This window comes from Taudactylus pleione, unplaced genomic scaffold (genome assembly GCF_031769625.1).
Source record: "Taudactylus pleione unplaced genomic scaffold, aTauple2 ptg000303l, whole genome shotgun sequence".
Lineage (NCBI taxonomy): Eukaryota > Metazoa > Chordata > Amphibia > Anura > Myobatrachidae > Taudactylus > Taudactylus pleione.
In genome coordinates this window covers 1,795,295-1,820,738 of record NW_028284704.1, presented here as the reverse complement: position 1 = coordinate 1,820,738, position 25,444 = coordinate 1,795,295, and the positions used below count along the sequence as shown (strand labels likewise).

General features: G+C 40.2%; 1 protein-coding gene across 1 annotated transcript in view; it reads right to left on the bottom strand.

Moving 5' to 3' along the window:
- Nucleotides 1-1,722: 1,722 nt before the first annotated feature.
- The window catches only part of ZNF654 (zinc finger protein 654), a 33,940-nt gene continuing 10,218 nt past the window's right edge, over nucleotides 1,723-25,444 (bottom strand). The window contains exons 2-9 of the mRNA XM_088442044.1: nucleotides 23,460-23,605; nucleotides 22,167-22,248; nucleotides 21,393-21,528; nucleotides 18,426-18,628; nucleotides 15,935-16,074; nucleotides 7,814-7,955; nucleotides 4,754-7,079; nucleotides 1,723-2,362 (exon numbers count right to left, since the gene is read on the bottom strand). Coding sequence (XP_088298170.1) covers nucleotides 2,352-2,362; nucleotides 4,754-7,079; nucleotides 7,814-7,955; nucleotides 15,935-16,074; nucleotides 18,426-18,628; nucleotides 21,393-21,528; nucleotides 22,167-22,248; nucleotides 23,460-23,605 — 3,186 coding nt within the window. The 3' untranslated portion in view covers nucleotides 1,723-2,351. The remainder of the gene's footprint in view (nucleotides 2,363-4,753; nucleotides 7,080-7,813; nucleotides 7,956-15,934; nucleotides 16,075-18,425; nucleotides 18,629-21,392; nucleotides 21,529-22,166; nucleotides 22,249-23,459; nucleotides 23,606-25,444) is intronic.

Here is a 25,444-nt window from a genome sequence, read left to right as displayed (position 1 = left end):
TCCTGGATTATGAGAGGATCCACCAAGTTCATTGGATCAAATATTTAGTTACAGCTTCTGTTTACATATACTGTTTACGTATACTCCCAAAGGGCTTGATTTTATTTCTTAATTTAAAAACACGGTCATCCACACATTTCATGCTTGCACCTGGGTTCTACTTAAAGAAAAGCACACAGGTGTTTGTGAACTCTTTAGAATCCCATTCAAGTGAAAGTAATCATTGAGGAGCATCTAGAGTGTCAAAGCTCTATAATCAATAAAGATAGACAAAAAAAAAAAAAAAAGGCACTTGGACTTAAACATATACCCAAGGCTAATAAAACGAAGTGGAAGACTAAAGCAATAAGAAAAAAAAAAAAACAACGAATATGGTATAAAAACAAATATATACAGGAACATGTAATAATTGCTCAGTGTATCTCATCCTTTACTGACAGATGTTTAATCACTAGCTGACCATGCAGCAAGCATGGTATGTGATGCACGGTGCTCCACAAGCACACTGCTTATGTCAAACCTGGAAATGTTGGTGAATTAGTAAGGAGTAGTAAACTGTCCCTAGCCACAGCTTGTACAATTACTATAGGCATCACAGGACCTGCCGGCTTGGAAAGATAATGGAAGCACAAGTAAACTTTTAGTTTTTAGTTTTATGTGGAGTTATTGCTTAAAGCATTTACTAGTACTATATGTGAACAGACAATGCAATTTAAATTATATATATATATATATATATATATATATATATATATATATATATATATATATATAATCTGACTATTGACACATTGTCGGGAGCAATTTCTAAAATAACTATGAAATTTAACTTTTATTTAACTGAAAGAAAACACGTCATCACCCATCACTAAAAGAGCCACAGAAGTCCCTCTCACAGGCCCTTCTTTATGGAAATACCCGTCAAGGACTTTATTTGCCTGTTTTATACAGCCTGTGAGAGGTCAGGCAGTACAGTGTCAATGGGGCACACATTCAATATTCTCCAGGTCATTTGGAGTGGAAAATAAAGCCAACGTGGGCAGCTAATGAGGGACATTCATCTGTTTGGTGCTCAGGCCAAGTAGCCCTATCACATTACTGCAACTGAAAAGTTCTAAGGCTGAAAAGGGTCTTCATTCATCTGCATTTTACAAGATGCCCAATGACCAATCAATTTAAAAAAAAAAAAAGGATAGTCCTTGAGCATCTTATTCCTCCTTTGGGCCACATGCGTCAATATCAGGCCTTGTTACCGGCATTTATCTATGCTATCTGTATTTTTTATTGCAAGCATCTACAAAAACATTGCTAAATGCTGGGAGAAGTATTTCACAATTAAATAAAATAAAAAAAATAAAAAAAAAAAAAGGGCCAAGCTTTACTCATTTTTGTATGGTTTCTTGGAATGTTTGCAACATTCTCTACAGTAAAATAATTGTCTGACCAAAGATTAAATAAATCAAATTTCTAATAAATATTTTAATAAATGTATATAAAAAGCCCACACAATTCAAGTCAAAAATTAAATACAAAGCAAGTATATAGGACTTATACTACATATTGAGTAAAATTTTAAAGTAATAGCTGGTGTTTGCCATTTTGGTTAAAGTTTTAAAGATAATCACCTTCCTTATATTAAGTTTCTGGTACTGACATATGTTACCAATACCAGCGACAGGAAGATTATAGCCCCCTGTCAGCAAGTAAGATACACAAATCTCCCAGTACACACACTGAAAAAATAGAAAGTGAATGGATATCCTCCAGCAACTACAGACCTGGTCTAAAACATTTATCAAATAACGTTCCCACAACTTTATTGGCCAGTAGTTCCTAATAAATATTGTCTTAGCCCAAAAAGCTGTCTCTGGAGGATGGGTCCATATTAAAATTTCAGAGCCTTTCAACTTATTCTAACTTCTTGTATGTTAGCAAGTAGTTGTTACATAAAGAAGAAAAAAAAAAAAAAAAAGGGGATGGTACATTACAGTGTAGCAAAAAAGAAAATAAATAAAACAGTTGTGTAAATGAGAACCCAAAGCTCAGTTTAGTTCAATAAATTAGTTAGCATATGCCTGGTTGAATGACTCTCAACATAGGCAGCTGTGATAAATATAAAATATTTTATTTAGTTCAATCTTCAAGGCAGTACACACTTCAAAATTACATGGCACAATTTTTTTTTGTTGATGTTAAAATGTGAAAAGTGAAAATTTTTCTGGACTTAAAATATACACAACTAGCAGTCTACAAGTATTCTTAGTAAAATGTGAAAGCTGGTTAAGTCCTATTGTTTAAGGCCAAATTTGTACCAGAAAAAGGATGTTTGTTTTATCTTCTTGTGCAAGTGTTCACCAGGCACCTGTGAAAGCAAAGTGATATATTAATACATTAAGCTAATTATAATAATATTCCTTAACAGTTTTAATTCCTAAAAAAAAAAAAAAAAAATGTACACAGTCAACAGAGTCTGCAAGATCTGAAGATGTGATGTACGACCAGTGTATACGCGCGTCGGCATTGTGAGTGGACACACAATTAGGACATATTTTACACGATAACTCGTTCCGATGCGTCGGAATAAGGCGGATCGTGTAAAATATTGCCTAGTGTGTAGGCACTTTTAGGGATAAAAAAAAAAAACTGTCAAGGTTACAAATATCTATCCTGTTTAACTTAAATATAACAAAACTGCTTATGCCATATAACCCAGGTAAGGTGTTGACTCTTAGGCCAGGTACACACTAGACGACATTTTAAACGATAACAAACATTCGTTATTACAAATTCTTTAAGTTGTCCAGTGTGTACGCACACCCGTGCGTCATCAGTGACCTCGTCCGTCTGACCTACATGTAGGTCCGATTAGCGATATAGTCAGCCGGGTCCCTTCACCAGCGAGGTCGGTATACACTAGACAGTCTAGTGTGTACCCGGCCTTGGGCAGTGGCATCAAAAGTAGGACACCGACAGATAGAAGCAGAAATGGTCATTAGTAACATATGTGGACTATCTAATTATAATGTTCACGAAGTTTAACTCAATTAGGAGCACATGCTATTAGTAAACACTGCACCCTATGTTCCTAAGAAAGGGTGTCATTTTTGTGACCCCGTCACTGAGCTGTTAGGTTCTGAGTGACAAATTTTAAGTTGTCTCCATTTATCAAGTTGTACAGTTATCTGGAACACAAAGTCAGTCCATATAAGCTGGGCGTTAGTGAAAACCACATCTGCACCACTTTCTCCCTAAGCTGAACATCCCTGGCACAAATTTTACTTCCAACTCTTGCAAACTGACTGCATGTCAGACATTAGTCTGATGTAACAGCAACAAGTTCTTGTACTATTCGGTAGTGTCAATATTTTCAGTATAATGCTCATAAAGATTGTGCACTCATGAATAAAGTGGTCACTGCATTATCTTTAACCCATTTCACATTAAAAATTATACTAACCCTAGCTCTTAGCAATTATGGGGTCTGACCGACCTAAAAGTGAGCAACAGAAAATGAAAACAGTAGGGGTACACTAGAAGTCTCCTAAGCGAGACATTTAGCATTTTCAATTTAGAATGGGGTTCTTCTTTAAAAGTTAGTATAACCCAGTCAGCCCCTTAAACCTGACAGGGCCTATCATTTATCCAGCTTGTTTCCACAGAATTAAAGCCTCAAAGATTGACCTGGTTTAGGTTCATTAAAGAAAAAACCTTACAACATATGTGATCAGTCATGTTAAACATGACCGGTCACATGCATTCTGCACTCATTAAAGGCGATAGAAAAAGAGATTTTCTTTGATTAAAGGAAATAAACTATCATGAAACTGATAAAACAGGATTTTAAACAGCAATATAGTCAAAGCTGGAATTTGCTCAGTATATAAAATGGGGAAAATGTCACAGACCGCCGCATCACTGCAGGAGGCTGGAGTAGAAGGAAATCGCTGCAGTAACCGGGGAACACAGCGGCTGGTGTGGTCACATGTGATACGACCTTGCCAGAGGAAGAACCTCTGGCTCCATCGCATTACATACCAGTTAAGTGGTTAACATGTCAAATTTCCCCGGCCAGCTGACGGATCGCCGATCATTAATGTGGGCAGTACAGGGAATTGAAGCTCAGGTGTATGGGGCCCTTAAGCTTTGCACTATCTTAAATAATGATCATAAGTAAAATATTTTGCCGTGTTTCTGTTAAAGTTTTGTGGTCATATTTCACTGAAGCTTCAGCCCTGTCCTGTTACAGCCTTTACAATATGAAATATCTCTTTCCTCTCAATGAAAGGTAACAAGACAACTCTAGACTAGCAGCTCTAAGATCACTTTGTGATCTATTCTAATGCAATGCAGTTTTGTAGCTTTAGGTCCCTTACATGCAGAAAACGGGAGAGCACTAATTGGCTACTATTAGGTCATGCATTTATTATTTGTTATTTATTTAACTTATTGCCTAATAATATTTAACATTATTTTTTTTTAGGCTTTTTCAAAAGTCCTTGACACTTTTACTATAAAAGTTCCACTTTAAGAACATTGCGACATACCATGTGCTCATTTATGGGGAAAATGCATCAAACCTTATAAAGCGTGATGAAGTTGAGATGTTGCCCATAGCAATCAGATTCTGCCCATCAGTTTACGTGATAAATGCTACATAGAAGCTGATGGTTGCTATGGGCAACTCTTTCACTTGTCTGCTCTTTAGAAGTTTTGATACATCTTTCCCCTTACTGTGCTTGCTTGAAACACTTACTTTCATCATCTGAGTCGAACCCAAAATACAGCTGACACTTCTTTTGTGCTAGATGCTGTTCAAGTGCTTCTGAGCTGCAGTAATTCGTTAGGCACTTTGAGCATCTAAATTTGTCCACTGATGTTTTGGAAACCGTATGGTCCTCATCAGGGTGCCCTGGGTTGTTCTTTCTGCGTTTTGGCATCGTAAGGTACTGTTCAGCTAGGTAACTAGGTGGCAATGGTCTACGGTATGACTGCTTTTCAACGGTGCCATAATCGGATGTGCAAGTGGTCGGATTTGGCTTGGAGGGAGTCTGTGTATTTTCAGTAGCAGTGCTCGTCAGTAGAACCTCTTGTGCAGTATCTGAGCCCAATGTATCATTCATATCAGTTTCTGTTGTATTGGCTACAGGTCTTGAGGTTTCTACTTCCGCAACAGTCTGCTCCTGCATAGCACATCCATTGGGCATTTGTTCCTCAACAGCAGCTGGTGGCGCTTCTTGAATTGGATCCTGCCTAACATTTACCTCTGAAACTTTACAACTATTGCCGCCATTCACTTTTTTCTCCACTTGTTTGTAGGTCTTTGGTTCCGCTACATCCTTTCTAGACTTCCAAATGGGAACTGGCAAGTCCACAGCTTCATCTTCCTGGACAGGCGCAACCTTTTTACCAGGCTGTGCAGGTGTGTCTTCTCGTTTAATGTCCTCCTGTGGGACAGGAACAGTCTCTATGGGCTCCATCATGACTAGTAATGGAGGACAAACCTTCAAAGGAGTTTGTCCATAGTGCAGAGCTTCATGCTCGTAAAGGGAAGAAATTTGCTCAAAAACTTCGGGACAGTTCAAGAAACCGCAGCGAGCTATGAAAGACTCGTGGCTTAGCTGATGTTCCGTGAGCTGAGCTGCTAGCTTGAAATTTTTATTGCAGTTTAGTTGCTGGCAATAGTAGACATTGGGATAGCTGTGCCTCTTTAAATGGTCTATAAAGTGTCGACAATCCAAAAACTTTCTCTGGCAGAACCGACACTTCCCCTTATTACATGCCATTATATGCTGCTGTACCTTTACGTCAGATGGGTGGGCTTTCCGTGCATGCTTATTCAAAGCCCTCACTTTTTCAAAAACACGGTGACATCCCTGAGCAGGGCATTGGTAGCTAATTTGCCTATTTACAACAGTGGCTTCTTTACTAAATAAAGATCCATTTAATTTAACACACTCAGTCAGATTTTTACTTAATGTGTCTTTCACCTCTTGCATTTCCTGTACTGTAGTCGTATCTTCTGAATTACTAACGTCAGTGGAGAAAGACGTCTGTGTGGCAGTTGAGTGATTTAAATCCGCTGCCTCGAGCTCAACGATACGATTTTCTTCCGGGACGATATGTTCTAGGACAGGCTCCTGACACGGGGTGTCAATGGCACTCAACATTTCATTGGTTGAACTACTAGAATTTCCATTTTCTAAAGATAAAGATGAAGCTTCTGAGGAGTGAACTTCATTTGTATCCGAAACCAAGAGGAGGGGTCCGTTCGGTGGAGCTTCTGGTAGATTTGTTATTGGATGCCTTTGCATTACCTTTATATGATGTTTTAAATGCCTAACCATGTTTATTCTATTCCTGAATTTTCGGGCACATATAACACATGAAAAGCAGCCTCTGACGTGATGAGTTTGTGCATGTCTAAATATGTGACCGCCCAAAAATTCCTTATTACACAAAGTACAACGATGCCTTGGAACATAGTGCTCCAGCATAGGAGGACTGAACGTTGTATGGTTTTTCTTGGCATTTATAGAAATTCGCAGCCTGCTTCTGGGGTCTTTGTGCTTCAATACGCCATTACGTAACTGCATCCCAGAAACATCCAGGGGCAAACTTTGCTCCACAACATCCGGACAGACATCAGAGCAAACAGTGTTTTCACTCTGCGGAGTTTCCGGTGTAGTGGGGTTTGATAAAGTCACTGCAGCCTTATCTCCGAGCAGAGAAACACAGTTTGTCTGGATCATTTCAAAACTCCAAAATTCTGGATCAAACACTAGACCCCTTTTTAAGATTGGAAGTAATTCAAAGCGCACACGGTTTTCAACGCAGCTGGTAAACTCATTATAGTCCTCATCGGAGTATTTGTATAAACGTTCGACATCCCTATAAAATTCCATGGTTTGCTCCAAAAAGAAAACGGATAATGCGCAGATTCTGCAAATCTCCAAGTCAGTGGGTAAAAGGTAAGCTATAGTTTTATAAATTAAAGATTTTGTTTCAGGATTATCGTGAAGATCCAACTGTAATGCACATCCACATAGCTCGACTGACAGTTGTGCACCAGCTTCTCCAATCTGTACAGATCATAAACAAAAAAAAGTACGTTACTAGAAACTGTTGTATAGCTAAAAGGTAACCATCCTTAAATGTTGTATAGCATATAGAATTATAGAAATAAAATATTAAAAAGCAACACATCTGATCTTCTGTTGATTGTACTCTATTCACAAGCAGATTGAGGTTAACATTATGCATTAAAAAGAAAAAAAATATTGAATCTCTCTACATAAACACATTTTAGAAATAAAACAGTGCTAGTTAGTTTCAGGATCCTTTACAAATGAGCATTTGAATACATTCTTCTTTTAATAACTATTTATTAATTTGATTTCATATGTATGACAAAAGGCATTTCTTTTGTAGCCCCTTTCCCCCACAGTAAAGTACATTATTAAAGAAATGAACCACAGGTCAACAAGACGATTTTCCCCATTAACCTGGGTCTACTGCTCAAATAGAAGTCTACTCTGAAATTTCACATAAGTGTGAATATTCACTGTGACAACCGATCTGAAACCTTAACAGAACCAAACGTGTGCAGATATCAAAATGGTCAATAAATGGTATGGTCAAGATATTTGTGGGTTTCAAGATTAATAATAATCAAAACAAAATGTATGCCGTTATTCCCATCTCCACCTGCAGAAAAGATATGACAATTCTTCTGTTTCTACAAAACCAACGTTACTCCACTACTGCTCAGAGAAGCCTATTCACTATCATTTACCTATGCACAAAACACGCTTACCTCCTCCTTGATGATCTTCATGAAGGGAAATATTACTTTAACATTGGCCGCAATCCTCAACATATTGTAGCACTGTTCAACAAACACTTGCTTCGAGGGATTTACTTTCAGTTTAAGTTTACTCCATATAAAAATTAATTCCCTGCAAACAGATAACCTGGGTGAATTAGAAAGCTTATGCACAGTATCGCTATTTTGTCAGATAATTATAGATAAATGAAACTAAACATTGACGTCGGTGAACTTCACCTGTATATTTGAAGTGCAGATTATAACTGATATTTGGTTGTGCCCTTATAGAGAAAGGGTGGTTACATTTTACAGCCACTCACAAAATGGGTATAAAATTCACAAAGGTATTTTTATTTCAAACACTGTAACTGAGTTATTAAGGTCTTATAAGGCTGGAACCATTTCGATCTGCAGAGATCTTGCAGTTCAGACTCCAGGTCACTTCCCCCACTATAAGATGGTATGAGATTCAGTTTACATGGATCTACAATGGTCTAGCAAGACAGAACTGAAACCCCGCCCTCCTGCTATTTGTTTCATCATTAGAAACACCATACAGTAATTCTGAAAGTGGTACGCAATGTCTGAGTGCACTATTGCAGAGAGTAGTTATAAGAGTATATGGTGCACTAATTGATATCCAGATAGTTAAAATTCTAATAGATTTAGATGGTGATGCCATTACTTAGATTTACAGATACTAGGACCTGGTGTACAATACGTAACCAAGAGAAATGTTATATTTTGCAGGTTTAAAAAGGTTTCTTGTATCTGACAAAACAGAAATGAATACTGTGCAAGGGAAAAACAAAAACTCCACAGAAAGTTTAACCTTCTGCGGTTACTTAATCAGCGATATATCAATGTATTATGAGTAACAGGACAGTACTTCCGGTGAATACAAAAGTGATTTTTAGATCCCTAAGTTAATCAACGAGATGAGAAACCGACAGTTGGTTACTATAGCTTACAAACAGAGATTAATAATAATGTACATCACCAAATGGTGAGCCATAGTTATAGAGTGCGGTCTCAAGGCTGGCGGCTCTATACCAACTCTTAACGGGCAATGTCTAACATTTGCTTTCACATTAGGATAAATGATTAAATGGATTTGTATGCAGGATCCCAGATATCAGCTGGCACTATTACCATTCTTAAGTTGCCCATACACGGTGCGATAAAGCAGCCGATCTGACGGATTGATACGATTTGACTGCTCTATCGTATCGTGTACGGGCATGATATAGGACAGAGCGCACACCCGTGGGGTCGTATATCGCACCCCCTGATCTTACTGCAGGTTCAGTTGATTTGGGGATAAGATGTGCGATCCAATGCAGCGCTATGCGGGTGGGGGAAGGGGGAGCCGGCATATCAGACGGTCGGCCACCCAATCGCTCTGTGTGGGGACCACCCAATATGTCGGACGTCTGATCCCCCATCGCATCACACCGCGAATGGGTGGTTTTAGTCTCTCACTATTGTAGCAATAGGAAATGAATAAATGATATTAGTTCCATAGTGATTATACCACAAATTGCTCACTATGAGGCCGTTTCAGATTAAGGCCCGTATTCATTAAGTTTCGCGTACGCGATAAAGTTTTGCCTACCAGAATTTTCGCCTCGTATTTTAGCTGCGGAAACTTATCGCGCGCGTACCTGCGATTGACCCTATTCAATTCCAAAAGACGCGTAAACGGAGACACGCTAAATCAGAACATGCGAAAAGTGGTGTCTGAATCGGGGAAATCCGCCTGAACCCTCCCAAAAAGATGCGGAAACATTTGGGATCAATGTAGTAGTGCCCGATTAGCCCTAACGAAACAGAACTTTACTTAAGTTTGCACAATTGCCTCTAATTAGCATCTTTGCACAAGTGGTGAAGAATAGCATAAAGCAGTATTTTTAGGAGAATATAAGTAGTCCCGTCTAATTTGGGGTACTTGACAATGGGTGCAATCATATTTAAAAGTTGCTAAAGTGAAGTTGTAAGAAACGTAAAAAAACGCACCTTCAGCAAACACTTGCAATCAAGAAAACACCCCACCAATACTTGCAGACCCCCCAAAAAAGTCTATTTCACTACTTATGTTAGTACCCCACTTTGCACTTTTTCGCCCCCGTTTTCAAAGTGCTTTTTTGGGGTGTTCCTCACTTTAGGTATTTTTTGACGCAGGTATCCTTTGGGGGGCTGTCCAAAGGGTGCTGAGTGATTTCTCCACCTTTGCACCCCAAAATAGCGATTTTGCACTTTTTTCTCAACCTACTCAGAGGAGAATCTATTTTGCATATTACATTGCGTTTTCAAGTACACGAAAAGTGTTTGCAATTGAATACGGATATAAGTTTCCGCCTGGCGAAAAGTCACAATTGGCGATACTTTTTCGTAGATTCTGACTTTTCGCGACTAATTTAATTAGGGACCTAAGTTATAAAATGGGCTTAAGTTACACGTGAAAAAAATACATGATTATAGAGTGGCCTGATATACATTGATCATCAATTGAATATACATCGCTGCAGTGAGAAACTCTGTGGTGTCTTACAAATGTAACCCACAGATTTTCCTATTGAGACTAATGCAACACAGAAGCTCAGATGATATTTTTCTAGGAAACAGTTTAGATCAATTGATTATTGATAGAGTGACACACAAATACATCATATTTCAATATAACTCCACTCAAGTGGAGATAACTCTGTGGATGTGGAGTAAATTGCTCACCAATTACTACACTGCAGATCTTAAACTGAAAAAATGCAAATGTGTTTTAAGTGGCGTAATTCAACGTAAGGACTAGTTTACCATCCCTTAATAAACTGTAGCCCAGCACATCTCAACTGTTAGGTTACTAATTACAGGAAAGTGTTGTTACTAACATAAAGCTAAACAGCGGTGCTACCACAGGGGCACCTTACACTCCTATCTATTCCAATGACCCTATTCCAATGAAAGGGTCAACATTGTAGGCCTTGTTCTAACCAGGGGCGGATCTAGACTGTTCTTTTAGGGGGGGCGATTTAATTATGAATTCCGACTCCTCCTCTTTGCTGTACTGGCACCTCCCCTTTCTGGTCCCAGCTCCTCCCCCTTCTGCAGCGCCCCCATATGCAGCGCCCCCAGACTGGCCCCATATGCAGCGCCCCCAGACTGGCCCCATATGCAGCGCCCCCAGACTGGCCCCATATGCAGCGCCCCCAGACTGGCCCCATATGCAGCGCCCCCAGACTGGCCCCATATGCAGCGCCCCCAGACTGGCCCCATATGCAGCGCCCCCAGACTGGCCCCATATGCAGCGCCCCCAGACTGGCCCCATATGCAGCGCCCCCAGACTGGCCCCATATGCAGCGCCCCCAGACTGGCCCCATATGCAGCGCCCCCAGACTGGCCCCATATGCAGCGGCCCCATATGCAGCGCCCCCAGACTGGCCCCATATGCAGCGCCCCCAGACTGGCCCCGGCCCCAGCCCAGACTGGCCCCATATGCAGTGCCCCCAGACTGGTCCCAGCCCCAGCCCAGAACTTACCTGAACATACTCTGCGGCGGCGCTCCCACTCCCGCTGCCTCGCTGTGACTGGACCTAGCAGGAGCGCAGGATAAGCTCTTCACGTCGCGAGTGATGTCATGACGTCACCCGCGCAGTGCATCACTGGGAACGCTTGACTCTGAAGCAATCGGAGGCTTCTTTAGCCTCCGCTCACTTCAGAGGCCAGCGTTCCACACCAGGAGGCGGAGGGTGACTGGGAATGCGGCAGGGGGAAGTGCCGGACGGTGGGCTGTTTCTGCCGGGCGAAAAAAACAGCCTGGGGAGAACACTTCTATAGGGGGGAGGGTTAGGGTGTGGGGTGGAGGAGGTTAGGTTTAGGCACTAGGGGGAGGGTTAGGCACCAAGGGGGGAGGGTTAGGCACTAGAGGGAAGGGTTAGGGTGCGGGGCGGGGGAGGTTAGATTTAGGCACTGGGGAGGGTTAGGATACCGACTGACAGGTGTAGGTCTCCTATCCCTGTTGGGATGCTGGCGTTAGAATTTTGACCGCCAGAATCCTGAGAGCTGACATCCCTTACCCATCCCAAAGGAAACGCTAGGTTAGGTAAGTAAGACATAGTAATGGGGAAAGGGAATGAAAAACTCAGCACAGACCAGGAAGTAAAGACTAAGCCATGAATTTTATATTAAAAACATAACTAACAATATTTATTTTCTAGGAGCAATTAAAGCGATTTAGTTTAGTTAACTTGGTAAAACAATGCAGCACTAAATAGAGCGACCCTGTAACTGAAATTACACAGCCATCTGATAAAGCATAGGGAGAACACAGCCCCTGCGGGTACAGGTATAATGGATACACACACACACACACACACACACACACACAATGACAGGTAATGCTCCCCCCCCCACACACCCCTCCTCCCTGAATTATTTACTTCCCATTACATCTATACATTCATGATAGACAATAGTCACTGTACTCACTGCAGTGCTGTCTCCCAGACCCTTCTCTACATTTTCTCTGACTGTGACTGGGAGCCGGAGGTCAGGAGTCACGCTGGGAACAAGCAGGGACAGTGTACAAATTACCAGTCACTATTCAAGTGTACTCAACAGTGTTTGAAATTGAATACACTTGTAAACTGGCATATATTTTGCAGACTGTCCCTGCTTGTTCCCAGCGTGACGATCTTTCAAGCAGGGAACAGGAAGAGAGGGACTCGGACTTACTGAAAAGAGGAGGAGCACTGGCAGACGCTCATCTGCCATCCAGACATCCCCCACGGCGCTTCAGTTCAGGCTGATCGTCCTACAGGTACTGTAGCTAATCAGCCCTCTGTCTCTGATGGGACTGTATGAAGAGCGCTGCTCACCCGCACTTTTCTGTATAGTAGGCTGCCGCTAGCTGTCTCAGTGTGACAGGCGCAGCGGCAGCAACAAGAAGTGTCTCAGCAGCTGCTGCAGGGAGAGCGCCTCTCCAACCTGGCGCCTCCCTGCAGTGCAGGCTCTGCTGAGCGGTGTGCGCCGGCCCTGATAATAAAGGACGGACTGTGCTAGGGGGGGGGGGCGATCGTTCCAATCGCCCCTCCCTGGATCCGCCACTGGTTCTAACGTGTGTAGTTCTGCAGCCCCTGTTTTGCCATTTGCCACTGCAGGCAAATTTAGAGCCACAGGTTGTGCTAGAATGCATCATAATAGAGGTTAGGCCTTCATTGTTTTGGAGGAAGCACTGCAATGAGCAAAGCTAATAGGCTCCAGAAGAGAGCAATGCTGTCTTTGTGCACGTACCAGATGAACTTTACCAATTGGAGTCTCAGCACTCAGCTGCTGCTCTTCTCTTCTGATCTGATCTGAAGATTAAGTCCTCTCAAACAAAAACTTCCTGCAACTTTACCAAACTGCCGTGTTCTGGTCATTTTCAAACACTTAGGAGCTTATTTACTAAGTGTTCATGTCCGATATTTGAAAGGGCAGTGCTTTTACTAGCAAGACACAGATAGTTAAACACTGCCCTTTTAAATATCGGGCAAGGGCATGAACAAAATGTGTTGAGTTTAACAACCCAACACTTAGTAAATAAACTCTTTAGCTTCTTTAAATTGTTCATCACAAGCAAACAGAGGCTTCTACAGCACATTTCTTTTCCAATAAAAATTAGCAATTGTTTTAGTTGGACTATCAAAATGGACACCTCTATAGGAATGTGGGAGGTAATGGTAAGCTTTCCTAACCTAAAGGGTATATAACATGTTTCAGGCTAAGGGCCGTGTTCAATTAGCCGCAATAAGCAGTTTTCGCCGAAAAGTTTTCGCCGGTGACGTCATTTCGCCAGGCTGGAACTTATCCCCGTATTCAATTCCAAAGCCTTTTTGCCTTGTAACCAGCGGAAAAGATTCGCCTCTGAAAGCAGGCGAAAAAAAGTGCAGAATTGGGGGTTTGGGGTGCAAAGTTGCGGGAACACCCCTACAGCCTTGGGACAGCCCCCAAAAAGGTAAACTGCGTAAAAAAAACACTTCAGATCAACCCAAAAAAGCAGTTTCGTTTTGGGGGCAAAAAAAACCCCAAAGTTGGAGTACAAGCTTAAACTAGCGAAATAGAATCTAGGGGGTCCCCCAAGTACGCCCCAGGTGTTTTTTTGATTGCAGGTGTTTGCTGAATGTGCGTTTCTTAAAACCTCACTTTAGCGATTTTTAACCATGCTTGCACCCTTTTTCATCTACCCTAAATTTGCTGGGACTACTTATTTTTGTCAAAAAAAACCCTGCTAAATGCTATTCTTCACCACTTGTGCAAAGACGTTAAATAGCAGCAATTGAGAGCATTTAAAGCACCCCAAATACCTTCAGCAGGGGTATTCGGGGGTATCCATAGTGATCCCCCATGTCAGTACATCTTTTGGGGGGTGTCAGGCTGATTTCCACAAATCTGACAGCACTTTTCGCATGTTTTGAGTTTCACCGGGACACGTTTTCGCGTCCTGTGAAATTGAATAGGGCGAAAAACAGCCGTACGCACGGAAAGTGTTTTCTCCTAAAACACGCGATGTAGGCGGAAAGTCTGGCAGGTGAAAAGGATGGGACTTTTCGCGACCAATTGAATACGGCCCTAAGCTGTACATCATTGACCAATGTGGTTTGTCGACATTAGCAACACCTGTGAATATATTTTTTGCTTACTGACCAATTGCAGGGACACCTCATGAGGCCATTATACACTTATGTTCAGGTATAGCTGTTGATCAAAATAACATTTCATAAATATCACCTGTCATATGGCTTATCAACTAAACAACTGAACTGTGGGTCTCATTCAGACCCGCTCGCGAGCGCTGTACGGAGGCGCCTCCATCAAGCGCATGCGCGAGAACCGAATAACGACGGGGTAGCCGTCGTTATGGGTCTCGCACCAAAGGGGGCGTGCTGTCGATGGTTAGTGACAGCACGACCCCTTTGGTGGGCGTGCCAGGGGCGTGGCTGCCCAGACGGAGGCTTGCGGCAGACGAGACCCTACCACAAGGGTCTCGGCGCAAGCCCGATGGTCGCGATGGTCTTGACCATCGCGACCATCTTTTTGGCCGCTCGCATAAGCTGTGGGTGGTCACCCACAGCAATGCGAGCGGCCAGGAGGCCGCTCCAATTTTAGGTAGGCCGGCCCTGTTTCAGTGCGAGCGCTCTGGTCAGAGCGTCCGGCTCTGAATCAGGCCCTGTGTGCAATGCCGTCTGAGGAAAGACACCAGCAGGTGTGACATACTACAGGCATCCCTATATAAAAGTTTGTGAAGGATAATTACTCACTTCTCACACAGTGATCAATAGGTGCGTTAGCAATGAAAATCCCAAAACAAATAACCATACTATTAAATGTTGTATCCCAAACCAACATCGATCGTATGAACATCAGTTACTAAATTATTATTCCTTGCTGTGCCAGTCCTCCTATCCAGTCCTACCCCAACATCAGAGAGCAGAACAAATAATCGGTTGTCTCTACAACGCTATTAAAGCAGATTATAATGTCTGTGAAATACGAATGTACACATACATTGCTGATGGCAAAGCAAAAGCCAAACCTGAATCTTGTATCAGTAAAACGTTGCAACTCTGCCTGTTCGGTCACAAAACTAGATTGGTATGAAAAGACTTGTTCCTTTTAGTGGCAAGAAATGTTGTATTGTCAGGGATTCTAATAAAAAGCAACACACTAGGAGATCGCCAGACACATTATTATCTTTTACCAAGCAGGTGCCGAATGCTACAGCTGCATTTGGGCACGTCATCTTTTATTTATAAAGCTCCAACATATTATGTAGCAATGGACTTTGAGGGATCAGCACAAAAACAAAAAAAGTGAAACAGAAGGTAAAGCTAATGGCGACTGTCATGTCTGTGCAGCTAAGGGTGAAGTGGTGCAGTTGGAGCAAGGAGGTCCAGCAAGTGTCAGCTGCCAAGCTTCAATCGGCCACAGCAGAAGTCATTAGCTGTTCTAGAGAGTTAGGTAACAGATTACAGCAACGCAACTAAAGCCCATTTCTGGTCACCGGCTGTAATGTTGAAATGTGGCTCAGAAGAAGCTGTATTTTGAATGAAAGTTTCCCTATTTTTAGACACTTACCAAACACAATACATTTTCCCAGTCTGCAACTGTGTGATAAGAAAAGCTTCACTGAGTTGCAGCGCCAAAGCCGTTTTACCTTCTTTTTCAATATCGCAGATAATTTTCACTCCATCGCTGCAATCTATTCTGAGCACATGCTGCAAAAGTGGGAAAAAACACAATTAGACAAAGCTAGGAAAAGAATTTGTAGATATCTGAAATATGCCAACGGATTCTTATTCTTTCACAGATAATGCTAGATGATAGTAATCACTTTAAACTGCTCAAACACCCATCAACTTTTTAGGGGCGATTCAACAGGTTTTTGGTTGGCGATCATTAATGGGCGCTCGAAGGTGCAATTCAATTGTTTTGGACGCCCATTAATTATCGCGGAAAAAAGCACCGGGTTTAGCAGTGCAAAGTGGCTAAACCAGTCTTAAACTAATGAGCGCGACGTGAAAATTGCCGTTTGGGAGCCCAAAAGCAAGGTTTTCCACACATTTCTGCTTGCCATCTTTGGTGGCTGCGAACAGAAATGTGGGCACCCGCGGCCCTCGCACTTGAGAGCAACAATTGAATTGTTCCGTCAGGCGCCCATAAATTATCGCCACCTGAAAAAAAAAAAACACTGAAATTGCCCCCTTTGTTTCTAAACAAACTGGGATGCGTTGTTGTACAATAACATCAACATACAATTGAGGCGCATACAATACAATCGATTTAAGAAAACCACTTTATTTAGCCAATCGGAAAACACAATTACAGCAAGTGTGCAATATAGGATCCTTAGAAAATAAGATCGCAATGTGTTTAGCATTAACTAGGAGCAGAAAAACAAGCTTTTATTTTAAAATAGATCACAAAAAGATGGAGAATAGGCCAGAGGAGATTCCCTTTAACTAGTCAGACATACCAACAAAGTATTTTCTAAACAAATTTTGAAAATTATCAGGTTCTGCATCAGTGAACACAGAACTAATGTGATGTTTGCCATTGGACAGTCGCAGCTACATACCCAGTGCCTAGTTTAGGAGTCATGACTGTGCAGTAGCAGACTACTTTAGAATTTAATCCTACAAAACACTTTTGTTTGAGAAGTGTCCAGGGCCATCAGCACCCATTCACATTTCAGGGAACCCATGTAACTTTCTATTACGATTACTGTGGGGGTCACAGGGAAAGTTTAAGGGGGTCAATCCTATTAGGTGCGAATTGCGAGATGTGAGGTGCAATTTTCACTTCGAATTTGCATAGCGAATTAATTTTGCAATCCAATTAGCAACTCACACTGATCAGTCAGACTGAAATCGCAACTTTCCACTCGCACCTCCCTGAGGGTGAGAGATGGAAAGGAAATGTCTTTATTTTAAGGTTAAAATGTGAAGACACTGTGCTGAACCCCTTGGACACCCCCTGCTAATGACTAATTAGGCATTTGGAAGTTTCTAATTAGCTTATTTAGCCCATTAATTACAGGTCTTTTTTTGGGGGGGGGTAATAGGGTATTCAAATCACTTCAAAATCAACTCTTTCCTTCGTTTAGGCACCTCAAATTTAATTACAGTAATTGTTTAGTTGAAAAATAATTGCTTTTATAATTTATTTTACATTTTTCAAGGTGCCCTGAAAGGACCCCAAAATCACCCTTTTTTCCTAGTTTTTTTTTTGCATTTTTCGTTTAATTCGTTTGAGATTAAATGAAAAAAGGTTTGTTTTTTTTATCATTTTCTTGCATTTTAAAAAAAATGCAAACAAAAAAAAAAACAAATCAGCCATTTGACACCATTTCAAAACCTACAGTAACTTGCTAATGGCCACAAACAGCCATCTATACGGTCTTGCTAACGAAATTATCCATTTTGGGGGTCCAGGATGGTCTCCCCACATTTTCATGCATTTCCGGGAAATCTCATGTGGCTGTCAATTCACACCCCCTCCGCTGCGAGTAGTGCGAATAGGCATTTTTAGTGGATTGGGGAATGCTCAGGAGCCCACTTCACGGCGAAGTGTACAAGTTTAAAGAAACAAACTCGCTACTCACAAATCGCACCTTATCGGATCGAGCCCTAAGAACCCATTTAGTTCTACTGAATATTTAAACAAAAAAATAAAATGGAAGAGACTATGGGCTACTGACAGTTTTAGGTCACCTCTAACCGGTTTATGTTCCTGTCACCTCTTTGTATACAAGGGGTCATATTTTCGGTGTCCCCCAATTATATCTGACACATCCCTTGCCATAAGGCAAGGGAAACCAAAGCGACAGGACAGCAGCAGACTTTCTATCATCATAGAAACTGGATAAAGTCCTACAACTAGAATCGTATTATTCTTTTCTTGCTTAATATATACCTTACACAATCACAAAGGAAACAAAGTATTACAGCTGCTTTCATTTTACGGACAATATAATGTTAGCACAAGTCTATTTGCTGCCCTGTATGCTCGCTCACACAGTAAAGACATGAATGCACGCTATTTAAAAAGAAAAAAGTAAATATCAAACCTCAGAGAGCAGCCTGTCTGTTAAGCGAGTCATATACAGACATATAAAATAGGCCTGATGGTAATACAGATTTCTACCGATTTCAGGATGACTTAGGCAAGTAGTTATTAGAGCCACAGCTTCTGAAATACGTTCACAGGCAATGAGGTATCTCACGCGCAATTCGAAGAACAGCGGTTTCTCAGACCTCAGGTATTTATCCACTACAGAGAGAAAAGTGAGCTTTAAATTAGTGTCTGCAGCTTACGGTTATTTCATATTACAAAATTACATATATGCAATATATACTTAAAGTAATACATTAATTCAAAACAATTTTCAGTATAAGCATAAGGTATTAAATATATCTGTATACATGAAAGCATCACCTACGTTAAACCGCATAAATACCCCTTATAGCATTCTTCAATAATATTACTCCAAATTCAGACAAAAGTTGGTAGAAAATTAAATCCGTAAGTATACAAAGATATTGTGGTGTTAATGCTCTATTCAGGACAAATGAGGTGAAATCGCAGAAGAATTGTATAAACATTTCTTGCAGAAAGACAAGTGATCAAAACTCTAAATATTATACAATTAGAGCAATCATTTTTTGTGATGGTTTCAACACTACAAAATGACTCGCATATACGATCACTAGATTCAGTGAGCAAGCACATGATGATTATCCTTCATCTTTCCCTTTGTTGCCAACATGATGTACACATTAATGCAGTAAGCTGGATTTGCTGACTGTGCAATGAGTTTTTGTACACAGCTGAAACTCACGTTCCTGCAAAAATGTCACCAATACATTTTCTTTTTGTTCCATAAATGTAGCTGGAAAGGTTTAGCGCAGCGTCCAATGATGAACAATACCACATAACGCCAATACTAATAGAGCCAACTCCCTAGAACTTCCCAAAGGAGTCAGCTTCACTGTTACATAATGGGTAGAATTCAATTGTTTACGCAGCCCGCATCTCCCGTCTAAAGTGACAGGAGTTCGTGGGCCGCTATGCAATTGTTCCAGATTTTCGTGCTGATCGCGCCCAAAGTGGTTGGGTTTAGCCGCGTAAAGCAGCTAAACCCGACCAAAGTGCTGGGCGCGATCGCGAAAAGTGATGTTTGGGCGCCCAAACATGTCACTTTTTGCACATTTCTGCTCACCCCCCTGGGGCTGCGAGCTGAAATGTAGCGCTGCCAGCTGATCACGACCGACAGGAGCAAGAATTGAATAGCTGCGTCGGGCGCAGGAATCAATTGAATTCCGCCTAATGAATCATCTATTATATTACGCAAATGTGACAAAGTGCTACTGTAAGGAATAGTGTTTATTTGATCAAGATAGGGGCAAAAGCTCTGATAATCAGCGGGTTTGGATAACCCCTAACCACTTGTGTGCAAAATTGTTACTCTCTACTATGAACGTGAATTACCAGAACACGAGCACTGGTAATCCAAAAGAGAGCTGCAGTGTGTTAATTAACTAGTGAAACACGATTCAGATATTATACAAGAGAGCATTTAGCTGCAAATACTATACATTAACTAAATAATGCTACAATTCATCTACAGAGTTAAGCTGCGTACACACGGTACGATCTACACAACCAACAATATCCTGAACGATTTCCTTTGAACTTTTCTGTAGTGCAGGACAAACTATATTGAGTGTACACACAAAGATATCTATGATAGATAACCTGCCACATTTCTGAACATGCAAATCGTGATGAAATCGTCCAAGTTGGCCTGCATGTACGGATGACCACAGATCTCATTATCGTCCATGCGGGAATGCACATCGTTGGTCGTTCACTGCATAAAAATGAACGATATGAGCGACTTATCGTGGAACGATATCATTGTTCATATCGTTCATAGATATCGTACAGTGTGTACGCACCTTTATAGCTTCAAAGATATTACAACTGTTGCAACAAAATTCACTCTGCTGCAGAATTTTACCTGCAATAGCTGATAACTTCACAATACATTATAGAGACATAAATTGACTCTCCAGACTGCCTTATACTAATACAGAGCAAGGAGATAGATAAGAGTCAGCTTACTGGGTAATTATTATACTGCCCTGTAAAATACAAACATATCTTGTGCAAATAGACAACAGGATTGTTGGAGTGCTTGAGCTCTGAGTTTTCACAGTGGAGAGCAGAATACTGTCTGATAACCTATATAAAAGGATACCTTGATACCTTTTATTAATCCTAATAGAACATAACGAGAGAGAAAAATCAGACTTTGGATTGCCAGTTCAATAACGTCACACAAAACGAAGGAATATAAAATAAGTCCAGCGGGAAAATGAAAACAATTTTTATTATACATCTTTCTTCACATGCTATTCTTAATATTTTTAATTTTATAATTAACATTTCATCTCAATCCTACAACTTCCGAATAAGTTATTTATATTTTAATTATATTTTCCAGTTTATGTAATTTGACTTGCAACTGAATAAGTGCACCACAAATTACACTCATCTTGTCCTTTTTGTATACTGTAACAGTGTGATAGGTAGCAGCTGATCCATATAAAGAAGTTATGAAACTATTATTAGATAAAAAAAAAAAAAAAACATTATAGGTGCTTCAGCTACCGAGTTTAGGTTGATCATATAAATATATAGTGAATTAGAAACAAATACAGAACAGGTACCGGTGCGGGATTGCCATCATAATGATATATATGGTGGTTTATGTAACAATCAGCGTCTTTGCTTGCATAAATAAGAAAAAAAAGCAATACTAACACATTTGCAGAAAAAGGAGTGTTTTGTGCTGAATGATACTGCTGTTTTAAATTGTGTGGCAAAAGCACTGATAATCAGCAGGTTTGGAAAGCCGCCATTTAGTAAAGCCTATATGGTAGATCAATGGCAGCATAGATGCCAGTCTGTATTTCTCCTGGTATAGAAATTAAATTGAGACACTTGTTGGTCTAAAAGGAAAAACACTTACCAATATCTTGAGGTTCAGATTTTCCCTTGAGTATAGCTTGTAATACTAGATTCTCCCAAGGGCCTCCATCCTTAATAACACAAGTAACCAACCTTAGGTCTATGTTGTCATATCGGATTAAGAGGTCATGGCATTCCTGAAAAATTATATTATGGTCAGTGTATCAGCTTATCTTCATGTACTGTAAATGTAACAGTGCGCAATCTAACGCTGCTTTAGACTTCACGATTAGTTAATTTTTATGGTTAAACTATAGTTTTAGAATTTCTCTTAAGACATTCCTAATTTTTTCTAATTATTTTTATTGCAGTGTGTTTGCGTGCGCAAACAGCATCGAAAAATGAGTCTGCCAGTGAGACATCCTCATGGTAACTGCTGCCCCAGATCACATTTAAATGCAAGTCCAAAATGCGGATGATAAACACAGATGTAGAGAGACAGACATATGGAATATCATCTAAGGTCTCCCTTTACTAAGCAGTGGCATATGAAAGTGACCACTCCACAGTGGGTTTGACATCAAAATATATAGTGGTCCTAATATTAAATGCAAAACACGACACATGATATTAATACGGGTTCATATTTCAAGGTCAAACATGCTGAGAAGCGGCAGCCACTTGGTAAAGCTAGCCCTAAGTGAACATGCCAGTATTTCCCTAGACTATATTGTCTGAACTGGTTAGGTTTATTATTTTATTTTTAACACAAGGCAAGATCTATATGTTGAAAATAAAGACGCCAAAAAATAAAAAAAATACAAAAAAAATTTACCTGAACTGAGCCAAGAATGTCCTTTAAAGGAGCTTCGTAAAATTCATCCTTTCCAAAAAATAGCAGCAACTCAAAAAGACTCCTGAAACAAAACAGCCAGACATGATACAATAAAATGATCGGGTTGCGTGAGCAGACATACACGTAATATGGAGCCCTTACTGCCCTCATAATAGTGAGCAACAGCTTTCATTTAGCTGATTATGAAACACTAACAGTGCACAGGCAAATTATTATACTGCTTCACACTTGCCAATCTCATACACACCAGACAATAAAGGGTTAAAGACTATTCGAACTATTCATACAATGTTATTTGATTAATGATATGGATTCCTTGAGAAAATACAGTTTAAATTCAGAATTTAGACTTTCCATTAATTTAATCTCTCTTAATGGATTTGAGATTGATCAGAAGACACTAGGTGCTTGCAGGATAAAGATCAGAGCACAACAGATGTGTCTATAAGAAAGGGTGGTTGTATATTGGATATCGTGTTCTTTTCTGACACTTGAGCCCATCCCTGGCACTGAGGCACTAAATAATACATTTCACAGAATGTCTTGTGTGATGCGCAGAGTTCCTACCGATAGTGGGTGTCGGACTGCAGTGTGGGGCAGGAGAGAGAACACCGGAGGCCTAAACACACCCTAATGACTCTGTAGGTATGCAGCAGGAGGTGAGGAGTGAATGAGCCACCTGATTGGATGATTGTAGACAACCCATTTAGCATGGGGCAGTTTTCATCTGCATCTATACTGTGCACTATTACCTATTTTATTATAATTGCTGCAACAGTTTGCTAGCACCATCTCACTGGATAAATCTCTTTAAGTACATAAACTGTGTGAAGGATCATTAAACTGTACACAATAAGTGATACATAATGAGACAAACCATTAAACAGTCCCTGCTCATTCCAATTAATATACACCACATAACTCACCTTTGCCATCATACTCTGAGGATATACTTAATTGCAGAAGTACACCACCAAGTCACAAATCTATACTTTTGCTAAAGCGTCAAATTAAAAATCAACTTCTTTCTATACACCCACACACAACTCTGCAAGATCTGATAAAGTGCAAAAACACCCATACAAAAGTCCACTGCGAGTGCCTCGGCCATCAACACTGACAGATTAAATATTTTAATTACCTTTAAAAAGGACATGACCTTGCTACATTGCTTAGGAATAAAAAGGGATAAAAGGGGAAAAACTATGTAAAAAAAAAATAAAATCTCCCCATAAGAGTCTAATTATATATTAAATGTAAAAGTGTACTTACAAAGCTAGTCTACTCAAAACATACTGTACGTGCTCACTTTCAGCTTGGAAAGACACACTTGCGGATGTGAAGCAACACAGAGCCGTCTGAAGTACTTGAAGCTGGGGCAATGGGACTTGCCACCGTGCAGTATACTCTTCAACAACCTGGGGGAGACACAAGGAACAGAATCATAAGCAAATAGCTAAAATAACACATTCTGTAGTCTTGTATCAGGCAGCAGCTGAGTTCCACTAATCTATAAAGAGCTGGCCAAGGAAATATAACCATTTTATTAATACATTTTTACAAAATTATATACATTTTACACAGTGTTGTACCCTTTAGGAGAAAGATACACTTTTGTAAACATCCATTCTGCAAATATAAGCTTTCAATCACATCTCTCTACTGTAAGGCTAAGTAAACGTTTATATTTGTAATGGGTTTTATTTATGTATTTAATATGCATTTACACAAGCTTTAGGCAAACGTGTGTTACAAAACAGGAACTTATCTTGTCCAAGTCCAACATATAGGTAAAAACCTCTTGCATATTATTTTGTACAAAGCATAAATAGGAGATTGTACCTGCCACTGCATTCTAAAATTTAAAACAATTGTTCTGCATTAAGGGACACTACCACACAACACTGGAAAAGCAATGTCGTAGGAAACATCAGTAAAGCATGCATTAATTATTTTACGCATTTATAGATAATTTCCTAACATACAAAAAAAGACCTGTTTGACTTCTGAAAATCTAAAAACAGCAAATCCAGTTAAGACATTATGCAATAACAAAAAAGTTAGTCAGTTCATTAAGAATGTGTATTTTTCTGCCTAAAAACATAAAAATTCTGCCTTTAAAACATATATCAGTTATCTACAGAGCTATTAAATGTTTTGTTGCACAATTGTCAAAACAAAGTGAAAGTATATAAAAAAAATAAAAAATTTTTTTTTAAGGTACTCAGGTTTACAGGATGGTAAATGCCGCCTGTGAGTACTTACTGTACTTTGTTTAATGGTCTCAGAAATGCACCTTGTTATGCTTTTGGTATTTGTCACTACAGTATTAAGTACCTCTCAATTCTTGTTACCTACATAGCAAACAAAGCATAAATCAGGGGCAATGTAAAAGTACCCAGTAGTAATTATCCTAACAGTAGTCCCAACTACCTGCCAGGACCTGTTGCAAATAGATCAAATATTTTCACATTTATTGTGATATCCATTTCTAGCAAACTAATACTATACAAAAAAGCCATCAATATATGCTTATTACTATATCATGCCAACAGTAAGCACCCCGAGACCCTTCATGTGTGGGGTTGCTTCTCAGCCAAGGGAATGGGCTCACTCACAATTTTGCCCAAGAATTCAGCCATGAATAAAGAATGGTACCAAAACATCTTCCAAGAGCAACTACTCCCAACCATCCAAGAACAGTTTGGTGATGAACAATGCCTTTTCCAGCATGATGGAGCACCTTGCCATAAGGCAAAAGTGATATCTAAGTGGCTCAGGGAACAAAACATCAAAATTTTGGGTCCATGGCCAGGAAACTCCCCAGACATTAATCCCATTGAGAACTTGTAGTCAATCCTCAGAGAGGCGGGTGGACAAACAAAAACTCACGAAATCTGACAAACTCCGAGCATTGATTAGGCAAGAATGGGCGGCCATCAGTCAGTATGTGGCTCAGAATTTGATTGACAGCATGCCAGGGCGAATTGCAGAGGTCTTGAAAAAGATGGGTCAACACTGCAAATATTGACTCTTTGCATAAACTTATTGTAATTGTCAATAAAAGCCTTTGACACTTATGAAATGCTTGTAATTTTACTTCAGTATACCATAGTAACATCTGACAAAAAGGTCTAAAAACACTGAAGCAGCAAACTTTGTGAAAACCAATATTTGTCATTCTCAAAACTTTTGGCCATGGCTGTACTAGTGTAGTGGCACATTACAGGGCTCACCCACCAATGTACTAAACTTGA